This window comes from Rhincodon typus, chromosome 6 (assembly GCF_021869965.1).
Source record: "Rhincodon typus isolate 14 chromosome 6, sRhiTyp1.1, whole genome shotgun sequence".
In the NCBI taxonomy this organism is placed as follows: Eukaryota; Metazoa; Chordata; class Chondrichthyes; order Orectolobiformes; family Rhincodontidae; genus Rhincodon; species Rhincodon typus.
The window spans coordinates 30567873-30585433 of record NC_063337.1 but is presented as its reverse complement, the minus strand read 5'-3'; the positions used below and the strand labels follow the sequence as shown (position 1 = coordinate 30585433).

At 37.9% G+C, this 17561-nt stretch overlaps 1 protein-coding gene across 1 annotated transcript in view; it reads left to right on the top strand.

Annotated features, from left to right (window-relative positions):
* The window catches only part of rxfp2b (relaxin family peptide receptor 2b), a 125725-nt gene that overhangs the window by 72018 nt on the left and 36146 nt on the right, over positions 1 to 17561 (top strand). The window contains exons 8-12 of the mRNA XM_048598144.1: positions 5536 to 5607; positions 7257 to 7331; positions 7477 to 7548; positions 9002 to 9073; positions 17459 to 17530. Coding sequence (XP_048454101.1) covers positions 5536 to 5607; positions 7257 to 7331; positions 7477 to 7548; positions 9002 to 9073; positions 17459 to 17530 — 363 coding nt within the window. The remainder of the gene's footprint in view (positions 1 to 5535; positions 5608 to 7256; positions 7332 to 7476; positions 7549 to 9001; positions 9074 to 17458; positions 17531 to 17561) is intronic.

Below are 17561 nucleotides of genomic sequence, written 5' to 3'. Positions count from 1 at the left end.
GTCAGGAGGAGCATGTATCCCAGCTTCATTGTACAAAGTTCAATTTGAGTGTGGTTTGTCTGAATTAGTGGTAGTTGCAGTAGTTAAGAAATTAGCAATGGCAAACTTGATTTACTCCTGGAGGATGATTTAGCCGAACTGAAAGTCATAGCTTTGCCTATAATCACAGAAATTGTAGATGTGGTTAAAGAGCTGGAATAGTATTAGGAACAGATTCTGGGTATTTTTCCATTATGTATAGTAACTAGAGCAACGGGTAAACAAAGTCCATCACTAGAGGTTGCAGTAATATCACAAATGGTGTTAGGGTTGCTGAATCTTTATTTAGGAACGAGAATAGTTCAGAAGGAGTATTTGGCATGTCTTGTTAATTGAAGTCAGGAAGCAGATTAAAGTTAAGGAAGCTAACAGACACCCCACACTGAAGCTGAGTCTGAAGGGACTCCGGTTTGTGATTATATTAAAAGTAGAGTTTTGAAGAGGAGGTGGAGACATCCTCACAAACCAGCAAATAAAGAATGAATGGTTGCTCATCAAATTGTAGTACCACCGAGATATCACAAGGAGATAATGTGAGTAACATATGAAGTTCCTATAGTAAGCCATACAGGAATATAAAATCATAGGAATCGATAACAGGTATTTATAAATACGTACTGCAGTTCTTTAAGACATACCATATATGTCAGGCAGTAGGAAACAGTTAACACGTAATCAAGCCAGCACTTTTGATACCAGTTTTTGATGAGCTATTGGGTTGTGTATAAGTAGATTGCATACTACTACTACTGAAAATGAAATCTGTACATCAGTATGTCCTTGTGATTATATATATAACAACCTGGTTTCTAGAAGCTGTTCCTTTATGAGTGATTACAACTCAGGTAATAGTGGGAAAGTTTATGCAGTTTTTATTTGTTATGGTCTACCAATTAAGATACAGTCTGATCAAGATTGTAAATTTATGGCTAAAGTTTTCCAGGAGATGATTAGTTGTTTGGGTATGAAGCAGTTGAAGTCAACTGAAATCAATCAGCACAAAAAGGGAGCTAAGGAAAGCTACCATCAGAATCCTAAAACAATGATTAAGACACACTATCATGAATACCCACAGGATTTAGACAGGGGATTAGATTTCTCACTATTTGTTACCAGATTCTCAATGAATCTGCTTGGTTTAGTCCATTTGAATTGAATCATGGTCATGAAATTAGTGGTCCACTAAAATTGATTAAGGAAAGGTCCTATGTTGGATTGCATGTCCATGTTTCTAGAAAGACTCACAGGAGAGTGTAAGATAGCACAAGAGCTTTTAAAAGATTGACAGGCAAAAATTTAAAAATGGGCAGATCAACAACCAGCAACTAGAATGTTTCAAGTGTGAGATGAAATATTTATATTATTGCATTTGCAAGGTGGATCTCTGAAAGTGAAATTCAGATGGACCATTCAAAGTATTAGGAGTGTTAGTAAAGTGATTTATCTGATAAGTATTCCTGACTATAGGGGAAAAAAAGTCATAGGGAAGAGGATAAGGAGGAGCAAGTATGCCAGCTGGTAAGAGTAATGGGAAATAATAGAGACAATAACAGTGATGTAAAAGGACAAATAGATAGTCCTCAAAGCAAATCTCCTACAATTCAACTACCTAACACAGAAGTATTGGGACAGGTGGACACTTCGGTGAGGACACAGTCTCCTAAGACTTTGTCTGTTTGCTTACTGCACATACAATATGTTTGCTTCATAAGCTGCTGGCACATGGTGCAGGTCCAAGGTCAATGCAATACTCTGCTGCACTGCAAGATGCATACTCCTTGACTGAGGACTGCTGACCAGCAAGGCAAGCTTCCTGGCTGTTTATTGGCAAGGCATAGATGATGCAAGCATAAAGGTAGGTGCTAAGTGAGAGAGCATTAAGAGAGTAACGGAGTCGCCTTGAGGTGCAGCCTGGTCAAATATGTAAGTTGAGTGCCTGTCCCTGTGTGCAACATATTCCTGTGCTCAAAGTGTCCCTGCTGCAGCCTATCAATCAATGCCAGTTTCTGGCGTGCCCTGCAATGTAATTCTGTGCTTCCAGAACACCCTGCAGTTTATCAGAGAGGTATAATGGTCATGAGGCATTGGCAAATGTTGGGTACTAATATTCTTATATGCATGTGGATGGTTCCCATGAATCATGCCCTGAGATACAACTTGACCCTAAATAACATGGAAGTCTTTCAGAGCAACTGGTGAGCTGATGCCAAGTACTCACTTTGATTTCCATGTCAAATTATCTTTATGTCTAGCTTGTTGATGTGTTTGGTAAGAAGGGCAGCTGTGTATTAATGAGGTAAGTTGGGCCATTTAACAAAGCATTTAACAAGCAATAATTCCTGTTTGGCAAATCACCACTGCTAAATAAGAAATTCACCTCACCGTTCCCCAACACCGTAAAAGATAAAGTGAAATGTTCCTGGTATCAAGATCAGCTCACTGGACCTCTCACAGAATTCTGCCATAAATCTCCTCATAGCCTACATTGCTCAGATCCCTATAAGATTTTGCCTACTAGCTTCAGATTTCAGGGTCATGTGTTTTTATACGTATATATTTGGCAAAAGATTTATGGTAGAAACTAACCACAAACAACCGGATATGATTTGGTGAAAATCATTGATCATGCAGTACCAAGATTGTACCATTTCCTGAAAAAGGTCCAAGATTATGACTGTGAGTTTAAGTACAAGCCAGGTTATCTGATGGTCACATCACTGCAAGATATGCCAAGAGCATATGTCAAGTCAATGCAGAGAACCAGTAATGCCGTAGGAAGTCACTGCCTACCCTTGGTTCAAATTTGCACCTGACCTTTTTCATGTTCATGGAAATAACTACATTGTTGTAGTTTACTACTAAGTACCCCATCAATTGTTAACTGCACAATTTGTTCAGCACACTGTCACACACAGTAAATCCCAAATTTAGTTTATTCAGTGCCATATTATTCAAATTTAATCTATTCATTTTATTCAGAACATAACGGAAAATAGGCCACAATTTGCTGGTAAGTCATTCCAGGACACACATGATAAATGGGATATTGATCGCATTACTTTTTGTTAGAATTACCCCAAGTCTAATGGTAGCTATTCACACAGTCAATTATACAATCCTCAAATGTAGACAGATCAAGCAAGATCTACACATTCCAAAGTTATATTTGGGAGCAACACCTCCTGAGTGCACTCATTCCATCACCAATAGGACTCATATTTGGCAGTGTGTACCAATTTACCAACTCATGCCCAAAATACACTTTTTGAAACTTGAGAGCAGCTTGTAAAATTACAACAGAAAATGACCATTGTGTGTCATTAAAATCTTTTTACAGAATTGTCAAAACTACAAAAGGTACAAGTTCACATTCAGGAACCCACAGAAGGCACATGTCAACCTGACAAAGTGACAAAAATATGCTCAGAACCGAGATCCTATGGGATCACCACGCATGACAGCACAGCGGTGAGACAGAACTGAGGACACATCAGTTCTGTTCTGGTTTCCCAACCAGCTTCCAATCCTGTTGCATCATGTACAAACACCCAAATATAAACAGGAGCAATGGATAGTCACCACCATGAGATCAGGGACCTCTCAGCAAATTACATACAGAATAGAGGCTCATTGCGTCATCATTCACTTGAGTAGTACTCTAGAAATCAAGCTCTAGTATTCCCACAGTCATCACGAAAGTTACATTCTTTTATAAAAATATGCAGAATTCCCCAAATTACCTGTCTTCTCGACTTAAGAAACTATGAGCCAGGTTTCTCTACAAAAAATTACTATTTCTAGTAAGTAAGTCGACTCTAGCTACAGGTAAATAATTAGGAACTGTCAGCATTTAACCCTACTAAATAAAATCCCGTTATAAACACTCCTTACAATGCACATACACACTACTACTTGTTGTCAACCAGAGCTCCATTTACGTACAACCTCTCGGCTTCAATTGGTACGCAAAAAGAACGTCAATTACTACTTGAACAGGCAGCTGTGTAAATGCTGCATACAATTAGTGTCAGGTTGCTGGCTTTCAAAACATGTAGCAATCCTACAGCAATCCTTGGTTTTTAAAACAGTTCTTTTCTCATTTCAGTCCACAATTTAAAAAAAGAGAAAGTCACAGTATTTACACTTGTAAATAGGTAAACTTTCTTTTGGAAAGGACAGGGCTATTGTTTGTGTACCCTGCCTTTAAAAGAATTCACCTTTAAGGACTCAGTGTACTGTGTATAGACAATGTTGTGGATCTGCCTGGCTGTTAGCCTACTTTTAGTTTGCAAGCTGCACTCACACAAATCAGGCCATTGCTGTAATGCCTATTTCATAAATTATAACATGTTTTACTGTTTCAAATAAATTAACCCAATAAGTTAATTAATCCCAAGCAATTAATTATTAGACTATTCTTATTAAAATATAAACAATTCCATCCTCTCTTGCTGCTCCTCGAAACATTGATTATACATTGAGGAGCAGCAAGAGTGGGGAAAGGGAACTTGTGATTGGAGAAGTATGAAAAAGACAGAATCTGTCATTGGAAGAGCAGATCTTCATAGATTCTGTCTCTCCCACATTGTTTATTGGCGTCTGAAAGTTGATTAATTAAATGGAAAACCTGCCGATGCACTTAGAAAAGATATTGGAAAATCGGATCCTAAGTACGGAATGTTAGAGAATGATGAAAACGCCTGTTCAGCATCAAAATAACTCACCTGATCACCCATCAATCAACTCTTTAAGAGATGACAGGCAGAGCGACGGCCCTATCACAGCCCTTGGCGCTTGGGTCACCAGCAGCTGCTGGCCAATCAGAGGTAGGAAGCTTCTTGGTCCTAAGGTCTGCTGATTGAGGACTACTCCTTGGAGGATCCAGCAGTGCACATGTAAATCATTTGTACCTTCTTGTAACAGGGTGGGGAGATGGGAGTGAGGGCTCGGAGAGAAGGACAGGAGTGTGGCCAGCACCCCTTCAACCAAAAGATAGTTCATCCTGGTTTCCCATTTGGGAAATTAGTTACATTTCACTATTGCTGGCGAGGCCAGTGTCTAGAAATGTGGCAGGTCAAGGCCCTTAAGGAGCCTTGAATTGACCTGTTAAGGAATTTAATGAAAACCAAAAGAACTGCAGATGCTGTAAATCAGGAACAAAAAAAAAGTTGCTGGAAAAGCTCAGCAGGTCTGGCATCATCTGTGAAGGAGAAAACAGAGTTAACGTTTCGGGTCCGGTGACCCTTCCTCAGAACAGGAATTTAATGACTTGTGAATAAAGAGAGTCCCAATGGACCGGCTCATCCAGCACTTAATTGATGAGAAGGGAGTGAGTTTCACTCAGGGCCAACTCGTCTCATTATGTCCCCTCCTCGCTGCCGCTCATCACCTTCAGAGAGGGGAAACTTGCAATCATAGTCTCAAAAGTAAAATCTTTCAGCCTAAATCTTGCATATTTTGTGTGTCTTACTGGAAATATTGTAATTGTTTTTTCAGATTTCTTGACGACAACTTTATATCAAAAATATCACCACCATTATTTATTGGACTAAAGTCTTTGTTGATTTTGTAAGTTCATTTGTTTTCACTTGCAATTTTGTAAATATTCAGAGGGCTCTTTTTATGATAATGTCAGTTTGTTGCAGATTATATTTTAGTGGTGTTAAAGATATTCAAATGGTTGCAACTAATTTACTAATACCATTGTTATAGATGAGGCTTATCACACTTCTGTGATGCATATAGGGTATGATGCAGAATGCTTTATAGAAAATGTATTGCTCTCACAAAAGAAATTCATTGAGCTCAATTCTACTAATGAGTCAACTTGCTTATTCTTTTGGAATATGTTATTTTGCCCTGAAATAACCTACATAGCACTGTACCTACCAAATAAATATTCAAACACACCATCAAACAATTGATCCATTTTTCTCTCTTCTACTTACCTTGGCAACTCCAGAGCAGGGAGAATAGTATCATCTGAAATTCAACAATATCATCTTTCTCCAATCAAACTTATCTTAGAAATACACATTTGAGGCCTGCAGTCAGAAATTTGAAATTTGTGCATTCAACAACTAACTTGTTTGGTCTGTGTTGCAACTTCCCAATTTCATTCCTGTTGCAACGATCAAAATGCTCAAAGGATTTTAAAAACACCAAAATTAGCCTGCAGGTGTAGTCCTCATGTATCAAACTTCAAAACTAGAAAAAACTGGCAATGGAAAAATTACAAATCAACATCTGTCCTGGTAATAAAACTAACATGGGTAGCATATCATTTAAGATGAAGATCTAAGTCCTTCACTTTATTGGAAGAAAGCACAACATAACTGCATAAAATTACCTAGAAATCACAACTTGAAAATGGACTGTTTCACCCAAACAGTCTAACGTAGTATTTATCCTCCATGTGAGCTGCAGCCTTAATTCCATACAGTTGTCTTGTTCTTACATCCCTTTATCCTTTTGTCCTTTGACCATCAACTAAACTGATTTTAAAGTAATCATGGCCTTTGCTTCATTTGTGAATATCAGTTCTCCAGTCTCCGAACTGTTGTGATGTGCTTGTACCTTTAAAGATGGAAATCCTAAGACTGCTGTCGACCACAAGACAGGATGTGATGTATATTCACATAACTCTGTAGATAGTACAGAGCAGCACTGCTACAGGTCAGATATGTCTACATAGCTTCCCAAACATAATCTTGTCTTCAAACAAAGAACCAATGTTATTATTTTGCCAATCCTTGACATATAGTTAATAGATATGTGATAAACCTTTTCTAAATTGTTTATAGTTAATCATGTATCTATTATCCTTGTGTCAACTCCTCAGTCACTGGAACAGGTTTGGTGCAGAAATTATGGCATGGTGTGTCCCATTTATTAGTAGAAAATAGATATAATTTGAGCCAATTTCAGGGACAAATATTCCTTACCCAAAGGAAGCTTGGGAGACATCTGATCCAATACTGTGTTCGGCCATTTTTCAAGTATTATTAGCAGTTACTGAAAACAGGGAAGACCCCTTGCATATGGAGGTAGCAAATTAAAGGTCACAGAATTAATATTAACAATTAATAATATCAATATTAATCATTTCAATAAACAATGACCTTCTTCATTTGTAATTGTGATCTGGTGCTACATCATAGTTCTGCAAGTGAGAGAGCATTTAGTTTTCCAGCCTTAGTAAATCTGTTTTGTTTTAGATCCATGGTTAACAATTTACTGGAAAAACTGCCAAAGAGAACAATATGTGCTGAAATCCCAAATGTATATTGGCTGTGAGTGAATACAATTTCTACTTTAGTATTTTTCTTGTGTTTTCAGATCTTTCAGATGTTAGCGTTATTTTCTATATCATTGACGCAATCCAATTCATCCAATTATAGCTATGCTCAGTTTTGTTTTGTTTCCAACTTTTTTTAGAGACTTTGACAATAATCGTATCAAGTCCTTAAATTACTCAACTTTCCTGCGATGCGATAAACTGATTGTATTGTAAGTATATTTATGTAGATAAATCTATTGTAAGATAAAAACAGTGGGAAAAATCCACAAATATTAAGTCCACTCATCCACATTGTTGCTGCTTTAACAGGGAAATGCAAATGTTTGAAAGGACAAAATCATAGCTTTTGATTTTATAATGACTGAACAAAAAAATTATCTTTACTACATGAGTAATAGCTGGGATTTTTAACCAGTGCTTCTGGCATTGTGTTTTGTAGTTCTGTCCATTCATAATTCAGTTTTACCCTGACTAAATAACTTAAATTCTACCTTTACTACATAAGACTATTGATTTGATGGAAAACTATCTGCTGTTTTGAGGATTATATTCCATTATTGTTTCAAAACTTCAAATCAATGCCTTTGAATATAATCCATTGAATTTTACACACATTGTGTAGCAGCAGCTCTTGCAGAAACTCTTCAGCAGAAACCTGAAGGACACAGCAAGAATTTCTCAAGATAGCTCAAATTCTGGGGCATGGCTTCTCAAGGGAGGTTTTTGGTCCTAGGCCCCATGTGAAATTCCATCTGAACAGGGGTCAGCTCAGATAGGAGTCCATTGCATGCCCTTGACACCACGAGAGCCCTCAGTTTCAGGCACTACTGTTTTAAGTCTCTGGGTGATTACACACTGGATTTAAACTAACACCTCAATAAAAACAAAATACTGTGGATGTTGGAAATTTCAAATAAAAATAGAAAGCGCTGGAGAAACTTAGCAGATCTGGCAGAATGTGTGGAGACTGAAACAAAGTTAATATTTCCAGTTCAGTATGACTCTTCTACTCCAGTGTTCTGTGAACCATGTTTCTTTCACCACAGATACTGCCTGACCTGCTGTGTTTTTCCAGGCCTTATCTCTTTATTGCAAGTCAACACCTGCCAGGCAAGTTTCTGTGGAGTCATACTTCGTGCCCCTCTGACATCCAGCCTGAATCTGCTCATCCTGCAACCTGAGCCCTCTCTACCGTAGCCACCTAAAAGCATACTGGTAAATTCCTCTGGATTCCTGAGCATTAGCTCCCTTGTGACAACCACTACTGCTGCCGGGGGAGAGCCCTGGCATGAGGTAGGTGACCATGATGCAAACCCAGATCATGTTCTGGTTAAAGACAGACAAGCCCAGCAATGCGTTCTGAAGACACGATTAATCTACAAACATAAGCTGCATGACATAATTGAGACTGTTCACTTGTCAGAGGAAATATATCACCAGGCACACCGTACTACCCATGCAGGGTCTGAAGCCTGAAAGTTACCACTTGAATTTGAAAGCACACTAATTCCTGACTGCACTCTCTAAGCAGGAGAATTTGAACTTCAGTAGTGACCCAGTCTTACTTTATGTCACAGAACTGAAGGTAACAATTGAGTTTAAAGATAAACATATCAATGTCAATGAGTAGAAATATAGTTGTGACTTTTTTTTCATTGACAGGTACATTCAGCAGAATGAAATTACTACAATTTCAGAAAAGACATTTGCTCCATTACACAACTTGATAGAACTGTAAGTTTGCATGTTTCCTAACATCACCAATGCAGTTTTGCTTCTTGAACAGTTCCTAAATATTTGATATGTTATTAGATGTACCTAGCCTTCACATTTAGTGATAATGCCAGAATGCGTCTTACTTACCGAAGGTATAAAAATACTTTTTCTTAACAGTAAAGCGATTTACCAAGGTAATGAGGCAGTGCTGCCCAAACCTATTCACACGCTGACCTGTCAGTGAGCACTGGTGGGGTGGTGGGGGTAGGAGGATAAGACCACCTAAGAGAATGGGAAGGGGATTTAGCCATATCCACCTCAAAGTTTGCAACATGGTGGTGTCCTGACCCCCACTTTGGAAGCCCTGTAATAAGATGAAGATAGGACAGAATAATCAGGAATAGGTGAGTTGCCAATTATAAGGCAATTCTACATATATTGCCTGGAAAATTTTATTTTCTGTCGGTTACATCCCTGACCTAAGTGTCACTTGATTTATGGTTTGTAAATAGGCAAGTTTAGCAGAAGCAGGAGAAAATAGGCCAAGATGTAGTTAGTGCACTTACTACTATTGCTACAAAGTATACGATTTCATCTCAAAATGTTTACCTTAAAATATCAGATCTTTAATCAATTTTGAAGTGCAATCTAGTTCAAAAACATTTTGAATACTTGCAAGAGATTGCTCCTTTTGTAAGTTAACAGCATTTAGTGGATATAATGTCACGCATATAAAAACTGCAGTATAACTGTGAAATATAAAGTATTTAATTTCATTTTGTTTTCCATGCTTAACTTGGATCACTTTTCAAAATTCCTAGCATTTCCAAAATCTGAACCTATAAGTGTGTCATATGCATGTATATAAACAGAAATCACAAGTATAAGGAGATAAGAAGTGGATGCACGATTAGGACATCTGACCCTTGGATCTGCATCATCATTCTATGAAATCATAACTGAACATCTAATCAACTCCACGTTTCCATGCTATGCCCATATTGCTTGGTTCACCTGGTGCTCACAAATCTGCCTTTCTTTTCAGAAATTCAGAATAATCCTTGTCTCAGACTTGTAAATTGTTTTAATTGTGATTGCAATAATAATCCTGCTCAGTACACAGAACCAATATATATTGTACAAAGAACCAAGATATTATGTGTACGTGCTTCGTTGAGAGGCTAATGATGCAAAGTTAGCATCTATGGGATTCCGATTTACAGTGCAAGGCTTTGAAGCGGTAAATGCCTAGGACAGTGTGAATAGCATCTCACATATAATAGTGAAAGAGATCACACAACAGAGAAACTTGTGAGAAGAACGAACATGTATTAAACAGAGTCCAACAGACTTTATAAAACTGGATATATTGTTTTTATATATAATACATTAGTTATTGTTTAAACAAGGCTCAGTGACCTCTTCCATAGTAGACAAACCAAAAACAAGAAAAATCCAGGAACCTCCTCAGAAAATTACTTTCCAAATTGTTTCAGAGATAGTAGGAACTGCAGATGCTGGAGAATCTGAGATACCAAGGTGTACAGTTGGATGACCACAGCAGGCCAAGCAGCATCAGAGGAGCAGGAAGGCTGACGTTTCAGGCCTAGACCCTTCTTTCTCAAATTGTTTAATGGTTTTTGAAAACGTAAGACCACACAAAGATCACACCCACTAATAAAATAATTCCAATATCAGCTCAAAGAGGTGACCAGGATTGCATTCATTTTTCCTGTCACTAAGCCTTCAAAGTTGTGCTTTAAATGGAGTAGCAACAAAGGTAAAACACACCAAAAACTGGTTTAAGAAGAAGGGTCCAGGACTTGCATGATCAGCCTTTTGAAAAAGAGAATAAGGAAGTGAAATTTGCACTCTCCTTTTCAAAAGTTTTGCCCTCTGATCTAGGGATGAATGTAATAGATGAGAAGAAGAACGAGCGGCATCCAGAAGATTGTGCTGGAGGCAAGGAGTTGAGGACTCCCCCATTATTTCTGGAACAGGAGTTTCTCTTTCACTAGGTCGTGGAAGTGCTACAGTACTTGTTGCAGTATAAAGCTGCTGAGGGACACGCAAAAGGGTATCTGAGGGACCCCATGATTAAGTAGGAATGTACCATCACAGACATCTGAATAAACTGCCAATACAGGACCTATGGGATTTTCTCGGGTGATATTCTGATTTGCAGATTTAACTGGAAAGGACAACCTCTCTCTCTCTCTCTATCTCTCTCTCTTTGTCTGTCTGTCTGTCTGTCTGTCTGTCTCTCTCTCTCTCTCTCTCTCTCCCTCCAGGTTGCTTTTCCAAACTTAATGAAACACACAAGAAAAAAAATCATTCACCATCACTTATTCTTTGTTCAGAATTTATATTATTTTTTATCATCTTTTCTTCTCAAATGTTCAACCTGCTCCAGTTTCTTGATAATACATCTGCAGTTATGTTATCCTCTCCAGTAATGTGAACAATTTCTATATTATAAGGTTGAATTGATATGCTCCATCAAAATATTCTTGCTTTTCAAGATTTAAATTTTTCTACAGAAGTCAAGGGATTACAGTCTGAAATATTTGTGTTCTGTTGTGGTCATGGCAGACATAAACTTCAAAATGTTTAAGACCCCAGAATCATCTTTTCCAAAAGTGCTTCTTCTACTACTGTTGCATTTTCTTAGAAAAGGAACTCACTGGCTTCTCTATTCCCAATTCATCATCTTGCAATAAAACTGCACCCACCTCCAAGACACTAGCATCAATTGCCACTATAAAAGGTTTAGTAAAGTCAGGGGCAGCCAACAACGTTTCTTTCATTTAAATTACCTTCAGCTTCTTTAAGGCTGTTTGACACTTTTTACCATATATACCTTTGCCTGTTCTATTAATAAATATGTTAGTTACATAACTACAGTGCTGAAGTTAGACAGAAAAGTCTGATTAAAACACACACACACATCCACAAAATGTATGATTTTCCATTTAATTTTATGAAAGGAGAATTCTCTCAGAGCCTTTATCGTTCTTACTTCCTGTTGCCCTACAATGTTTCATAGCTAAATTACACTCACTTTCACAAAGCCACTCTTGGCAAGATTTATTACTAAGTCAACTAACTAATTCCTTAAGCTTTCTAATTGTTTTGCGTATTCTTCCCAGGGGGTGTTATATATATCAAGACATTGCTTAAATAAACTACAAAATTAGGCACACTAGTTATAACATGATTAAGTAGTCTATGGGATGAAGCTGGTATGTTTTGAAACTCAAATTAGATGATTCAACTGATCAAAAGTTATTTAGTGCAACAAAAACTGATACATCTTTAGCTCTTAATATTAATGGTACTTGCATATACCCTTTCAATAAATCTGTTTTAGAAAGCAATGAGGCAGTGCCAACTCTATCAACATGATCTTCTAGCTGAGGAGTTGGGTACAAATCTATTTGCATTACTGCATTTAATTTTCATAGTTTATGCAGAGTCTAGTTAATTAATCGAGTTGAGAAACTAAAATGACTGGTGAACTCAAGCTGCTTTGGCTAGGTTCAATATGATGATTTCCCAGCATGTAATCAACCTGCACTTCCACCTGAGCTCTTTTCCTGGGTTTCACCAATTAAGATGTTATTTTATCAATACTGATTCCCCTACAAACACACCATGCCTAGCTAACAATATGCATCTATTCGTATTGGTACAGATAAAGGGATGATGATGGCCTAGTGGGATTATCATAATACTATTAATCCTGTGAACAAGGTAACATTTTAGGGACCCAAGTTTGAATCCTGCCATGACAGATGGTAGAATTGAAATTAAACTCTGGAATTAAGAATCTAATGATGACCAAGAAGCCACTGTCAATTGTCAGAAAAATTCCACCTGGTTCATTAATGACCTTTAGGGAAGATAGGTGCCATCCTTACCTCTCTGGCCTACATGTGACTCCAGACCCACAACAATGTGGTTGACTCTTAACTGCCCTCTGGGCAATAAATGTTGGCTCAGACAGCAATATCCACATCCATGAATGAATAAAAAAGGTTTCTAAAATTTCCAATGTATCCTTTATAAAAGCTTCCCGTAATCCTTTATCTAAGCATGAGAATACAGTGTCTCACTGTCCTAGTATATCAGCTTTGGCAATCAGATCATAGAAGATTTGCTTTGTTAATTATCTACTCCTCCTAATCCATTCTTATTAGCCATCTGACATACTTGTTCCTTCTTATTCTTGCTTTTGTACTTCTGGCTTTTATGTTTATTCAGCAAAACCTATTCCTTTCCCTGTGATGTGAAGAGTCTAGTAGTTAAGTCACTTTAAATAACCCTGTAAGGATCACTGAATCTTGCTTTCAGAGGTTCACCTTGTAAAGATAATAATGTTAATGCTTTCTCTCCTGTTTTGAAATATTTTAGTTGTAGCATGTTTGTCTGCCCAATCTTTAATCTTTTCCTGTGAAGTTTTCAAATGATAATGTGTTACATTGCATGCTCCTGTGAGTCTCTCTTGAAATGTGGAAATGTAATCCAATGTTGAGGATTCATCTTTTCATCTTAAAAAGCTTTTCTTAGTCAATTTCAATGAACCTCTTATCTCATGATCATAGATCAATTTGAATGGACTAAACCCAATAGATTCCTTCAAGCAGTCTCTGGTGGCAAATAACAAATAAACCAAATTTTTATCCAATGATGCAGGTATTCATGACAATTTTTTTAAAGTCACTTGTGGATGTGGGAATCACTGCCTGGGGCCAGCTTTAATGACTTATCCCTAATATCTAAAGGGAAAATAAGAGCCAACCACATTACTGTGGGCTTGGAGTTGCTAAGTGGCCAGATTAGATAAGGATGGCAGATTTTCTTCCCTAAAGGACATTAGTAAACTGCACGGGTCTTTTTTCTTGACAATGATTGGCAGTGGTTATGTGGTCACCTTGAGGCTAATTTTCTAAAATCCAGATTTTTATATTGAATTCAAATTTCATCATCTGTCCCATGTCCTATGTCTCAGCATTAGCCTAAGCTTCCATTAACATGGTCTCCCGGCTATTATGCTTTAATCATTGTCTTGAGAGTATCCATCCAAAGCTGCCCATGCTAGTGAATGACACACAGTGGACTTTCACTGTTTTCTACACATCGTTTATGTTCTGAAAAATTTTAGACAGAGTTAGAACTTAAGGCTAACTGCATATCTATTGATAGTGCATAATGAGTAAAAAACTGAGTTAAGTTTTTGACCACTACTTTTGCTGCTATTGTCCTCAAAGAAATACCTTCTGAAAATTGGGTGGTCACATTCTTAACTTTAAGGATATGCAGGTGTCTTATTTTCATGTTCAGAAATGAACCTACATAACTTATGAACACTCTAGTTATTGGTTCTTCAAAAACTGGAATAGGTATTAAAAAGGTATCAGTCTGATTGTGTGATGAGGTTTTCTTATTCCCCTACATGTCCCACCACAGGAACTTCCTGTTTTTGCACCCCTGCAAGAACAGTCCCAGTCTTTTACTGCAGGGTGGGGGGCAGGATTCGCTCCTTTTAGCAGGTGAGTACACGGAGGTTGGGCATCCCTCACCAGCATAAGCTCTCTCTGCCCTGTGATGGGCTGTCTTATCCTGTAGTGCGAAAAAGGCAGGAATGAAGGAAATGACAATAGGTGATACGGCTATTAGTCTCACATGTAGAGGGAAAGTGGTGAGGTGTTCCAAATGACTGAGGAGGCAGCATGGAGGGTGTGCAGGGTTAGTAGTGTGCGAGGCTGAGGGGAAGAATGGGTGGGGGAAGGTGTTCTAGGCAACGGTGAGAGTAGTGGGGCATGAGCCTTGGTGGGTGGTGGATGGTATGTGCAGTAACACTGGTAGATTGTGACACTTTCTTTCAGCATTGCCAGCTGTTCCCAGAGATGGCACTGACCTGGGTGGTGAATCTGATCAGGCTGACAATGTCTGGTGATAAGACCTCCTCGGGTGGTCCTCTGGGAAGAGGACACCTCTTTGTTGTATCACCCCCTCTATCAGGACCTTCAGGTCCCTGTCGAAGAAAAATGGTGCCATCTTCCCCTTCTCCAACATGTTCAGGTTCTGGCCAACAATGAACAGGACAGCTTCGGGTGCCAATGCTCATCCCTGTCCTCCAAGCTGTAATGATACTATGGCTTTAAGAATTACAGTTTGTCCTGCTTTTCTTTATGAAGAAAGGTTGAGACAAAGGCGACAAGCAGTCTACTCCAAAAACAATAAAGTAGACAGCTTGTGAGGCCTTGCGTATTTGTATTAAAGTTGGAACAATAGAAGCAGCCTGAATGCGTGGGGTCAAGCTCCCACAGAATCAGGATTTTTTTTAGTTTTAAGCCTTCAGTAGCAGTTGCTGGGATCTTGAAGCTGGGTGTGGAAGCTCTTATTTTCTCTCTGTTACAGCTAAAAGCTAAAGTTCGCTTCCTGCTGCTAGAATTGCATGTGACATAATCTATTTCACTGAATTTACATTTGCGAAGTGTGTGTTTATAGGATGTTGGAAGAGTTATATTGGAAGAGTCAATTAGTAATATGTTATACAATTTTGTTAAGTAGTTTGATAGAGTTAAAGTTAAGCCAATTCTTTTCTTTTATTTTTATTTTGTCTGCATTTTAATTATAGTGTGTGTACAAAATATTTTTTGTTTCAAGCCTGGTAGTTAGACCAATCAAATTGCATCCAGAACACAATGCCTTATATTTACCTTTAAAATAAGAAAAAGTCATGGTCTAGACTATCTTCTTAATATATTTCAAGGGGGGTTTGGTCTGGCCTAGAGCAGTGGCCTTATAAAGATGGCGCAGGCACAAGGGATGCTGGTCTTTTGCTGAATAAGTGCTGAGTGGTGAATTGTTCTGGGGGGACACATGCTAAACTGGGCAGGAACCAGACTTGAGAGACGTCATAGGGATATGGTAGGCGATTAATGAGGCAAGTTTGGTGAGATGGAGGAGAAAGCTTGCTAGGCGTCATGGCAAGAAATCCTCCAGAAAATTTGACACAACTCGGACTTATCCAAAGAAGCAAGATTCAGACCCTGGTGTCTCTTGAATTTCATTAATCCCAAATGCGGTATTAATATGTTTAATTAATTCTGCTATTGTAGCTTCTGCAGGATATTTCACCTTATCTCCTTTGTCAATTCTTTGGCCATTGCCTTTGGTAATTCTTGTAAATCGGTTAGAGATATGCCTTTGTCTGCAGGATATTTTAGCTGCTTCCAATGCCAACTTATTTTACAGATTGAGAAAGCTGGTAACTGTCCAGTTAATCCTTGCCAATTACTCTTATTCTATGTTCAATCTCACACTGTCTGCATTCAAAGATTCCAAACCAGCCCACAAAATTTTGTCATGACTCTGATGGAAGAGTGCATTGGAATTCAAGCCTCACTATTCCACAAGTTGTCACAAATGTGAAATATGACTAATTTAATCACAAGGATAATTAATGCCTTGATTGTGACCACTATCTAAGATAAAAGAAACTCAAACCAGGTTTCATCAATAATTAAGAAATCAAACACTCATTTATTATAACAAAATTATTCTTTAACATACCACAAAAATAGATTATTAATTACTAGACCTCATTTAAATCTAAGCATGTACACATTCATTAACAAATGGGATGGACAAGATAAGACATATGAGGCAAAATGTTTGTTTCCATGAATATTGTGGATGGAAAATGTAGGCAAAATTGAACAAAATCAAGATGAAGATGACAGTTTCACAGTTCTTTTGGCTTGTGGCAATGATATCACATTGTTGCCAACTGCACCAGTCTTTAATTCAGTGACTGGCCAATTGGACCTTGGCTTGAGTTAGAAGTTTTCTTTCTTTGCAGAATATTTGAGTGTTATTTCTTCCACTCAAGGGAGAGAGCAAGAGAGTATGAGAGAGTGAGAGATTGGCTTGCTTACTGGTTTTTGAAGGTGTAAGAACCCAACTCCTCTCTCACCTCTCAGTTCTGTGATAAGTTATTACTTAAAACAAACCCAAAAGCTGTTTCTGGCCAGTTTCTTTCTTTCCCAAAGACACCTGGTACCAGGAACAAAAGCAGAAGTTGCTGGAAAAGCTCAGCAAGTCTGGCAGCATCTGTGAAGAAAAATCAGAATTAACGTTTCGGGTCCGGTAACCCTTCTTCAGAACACCTGGTACGCATCTCTCACAAAAGTATCCAATCCAGTTCTCCTAAAGGTTATATGCCCTTGGGTAAACATTAAGAGATTATATAGTTCCACTCTTCCTTCATGTTCAAAAATTAAAACAGGTTCTTTCCCTTCAACATTGCAGTCTAAACTTCCAATTTCTAGTTTATATTTCAATTAAAATATATATAGTCCTTGCAATGATCATTCTTTTTTTTATTTTTCTCAGGGAAATTTCATCAAACAAGATTCAGGAACTACCCAAACACCTTTTCAAAAATGTAAAATTATTGATAAAATTGTAAGTAAAACCAATTAATGTTATAATAATT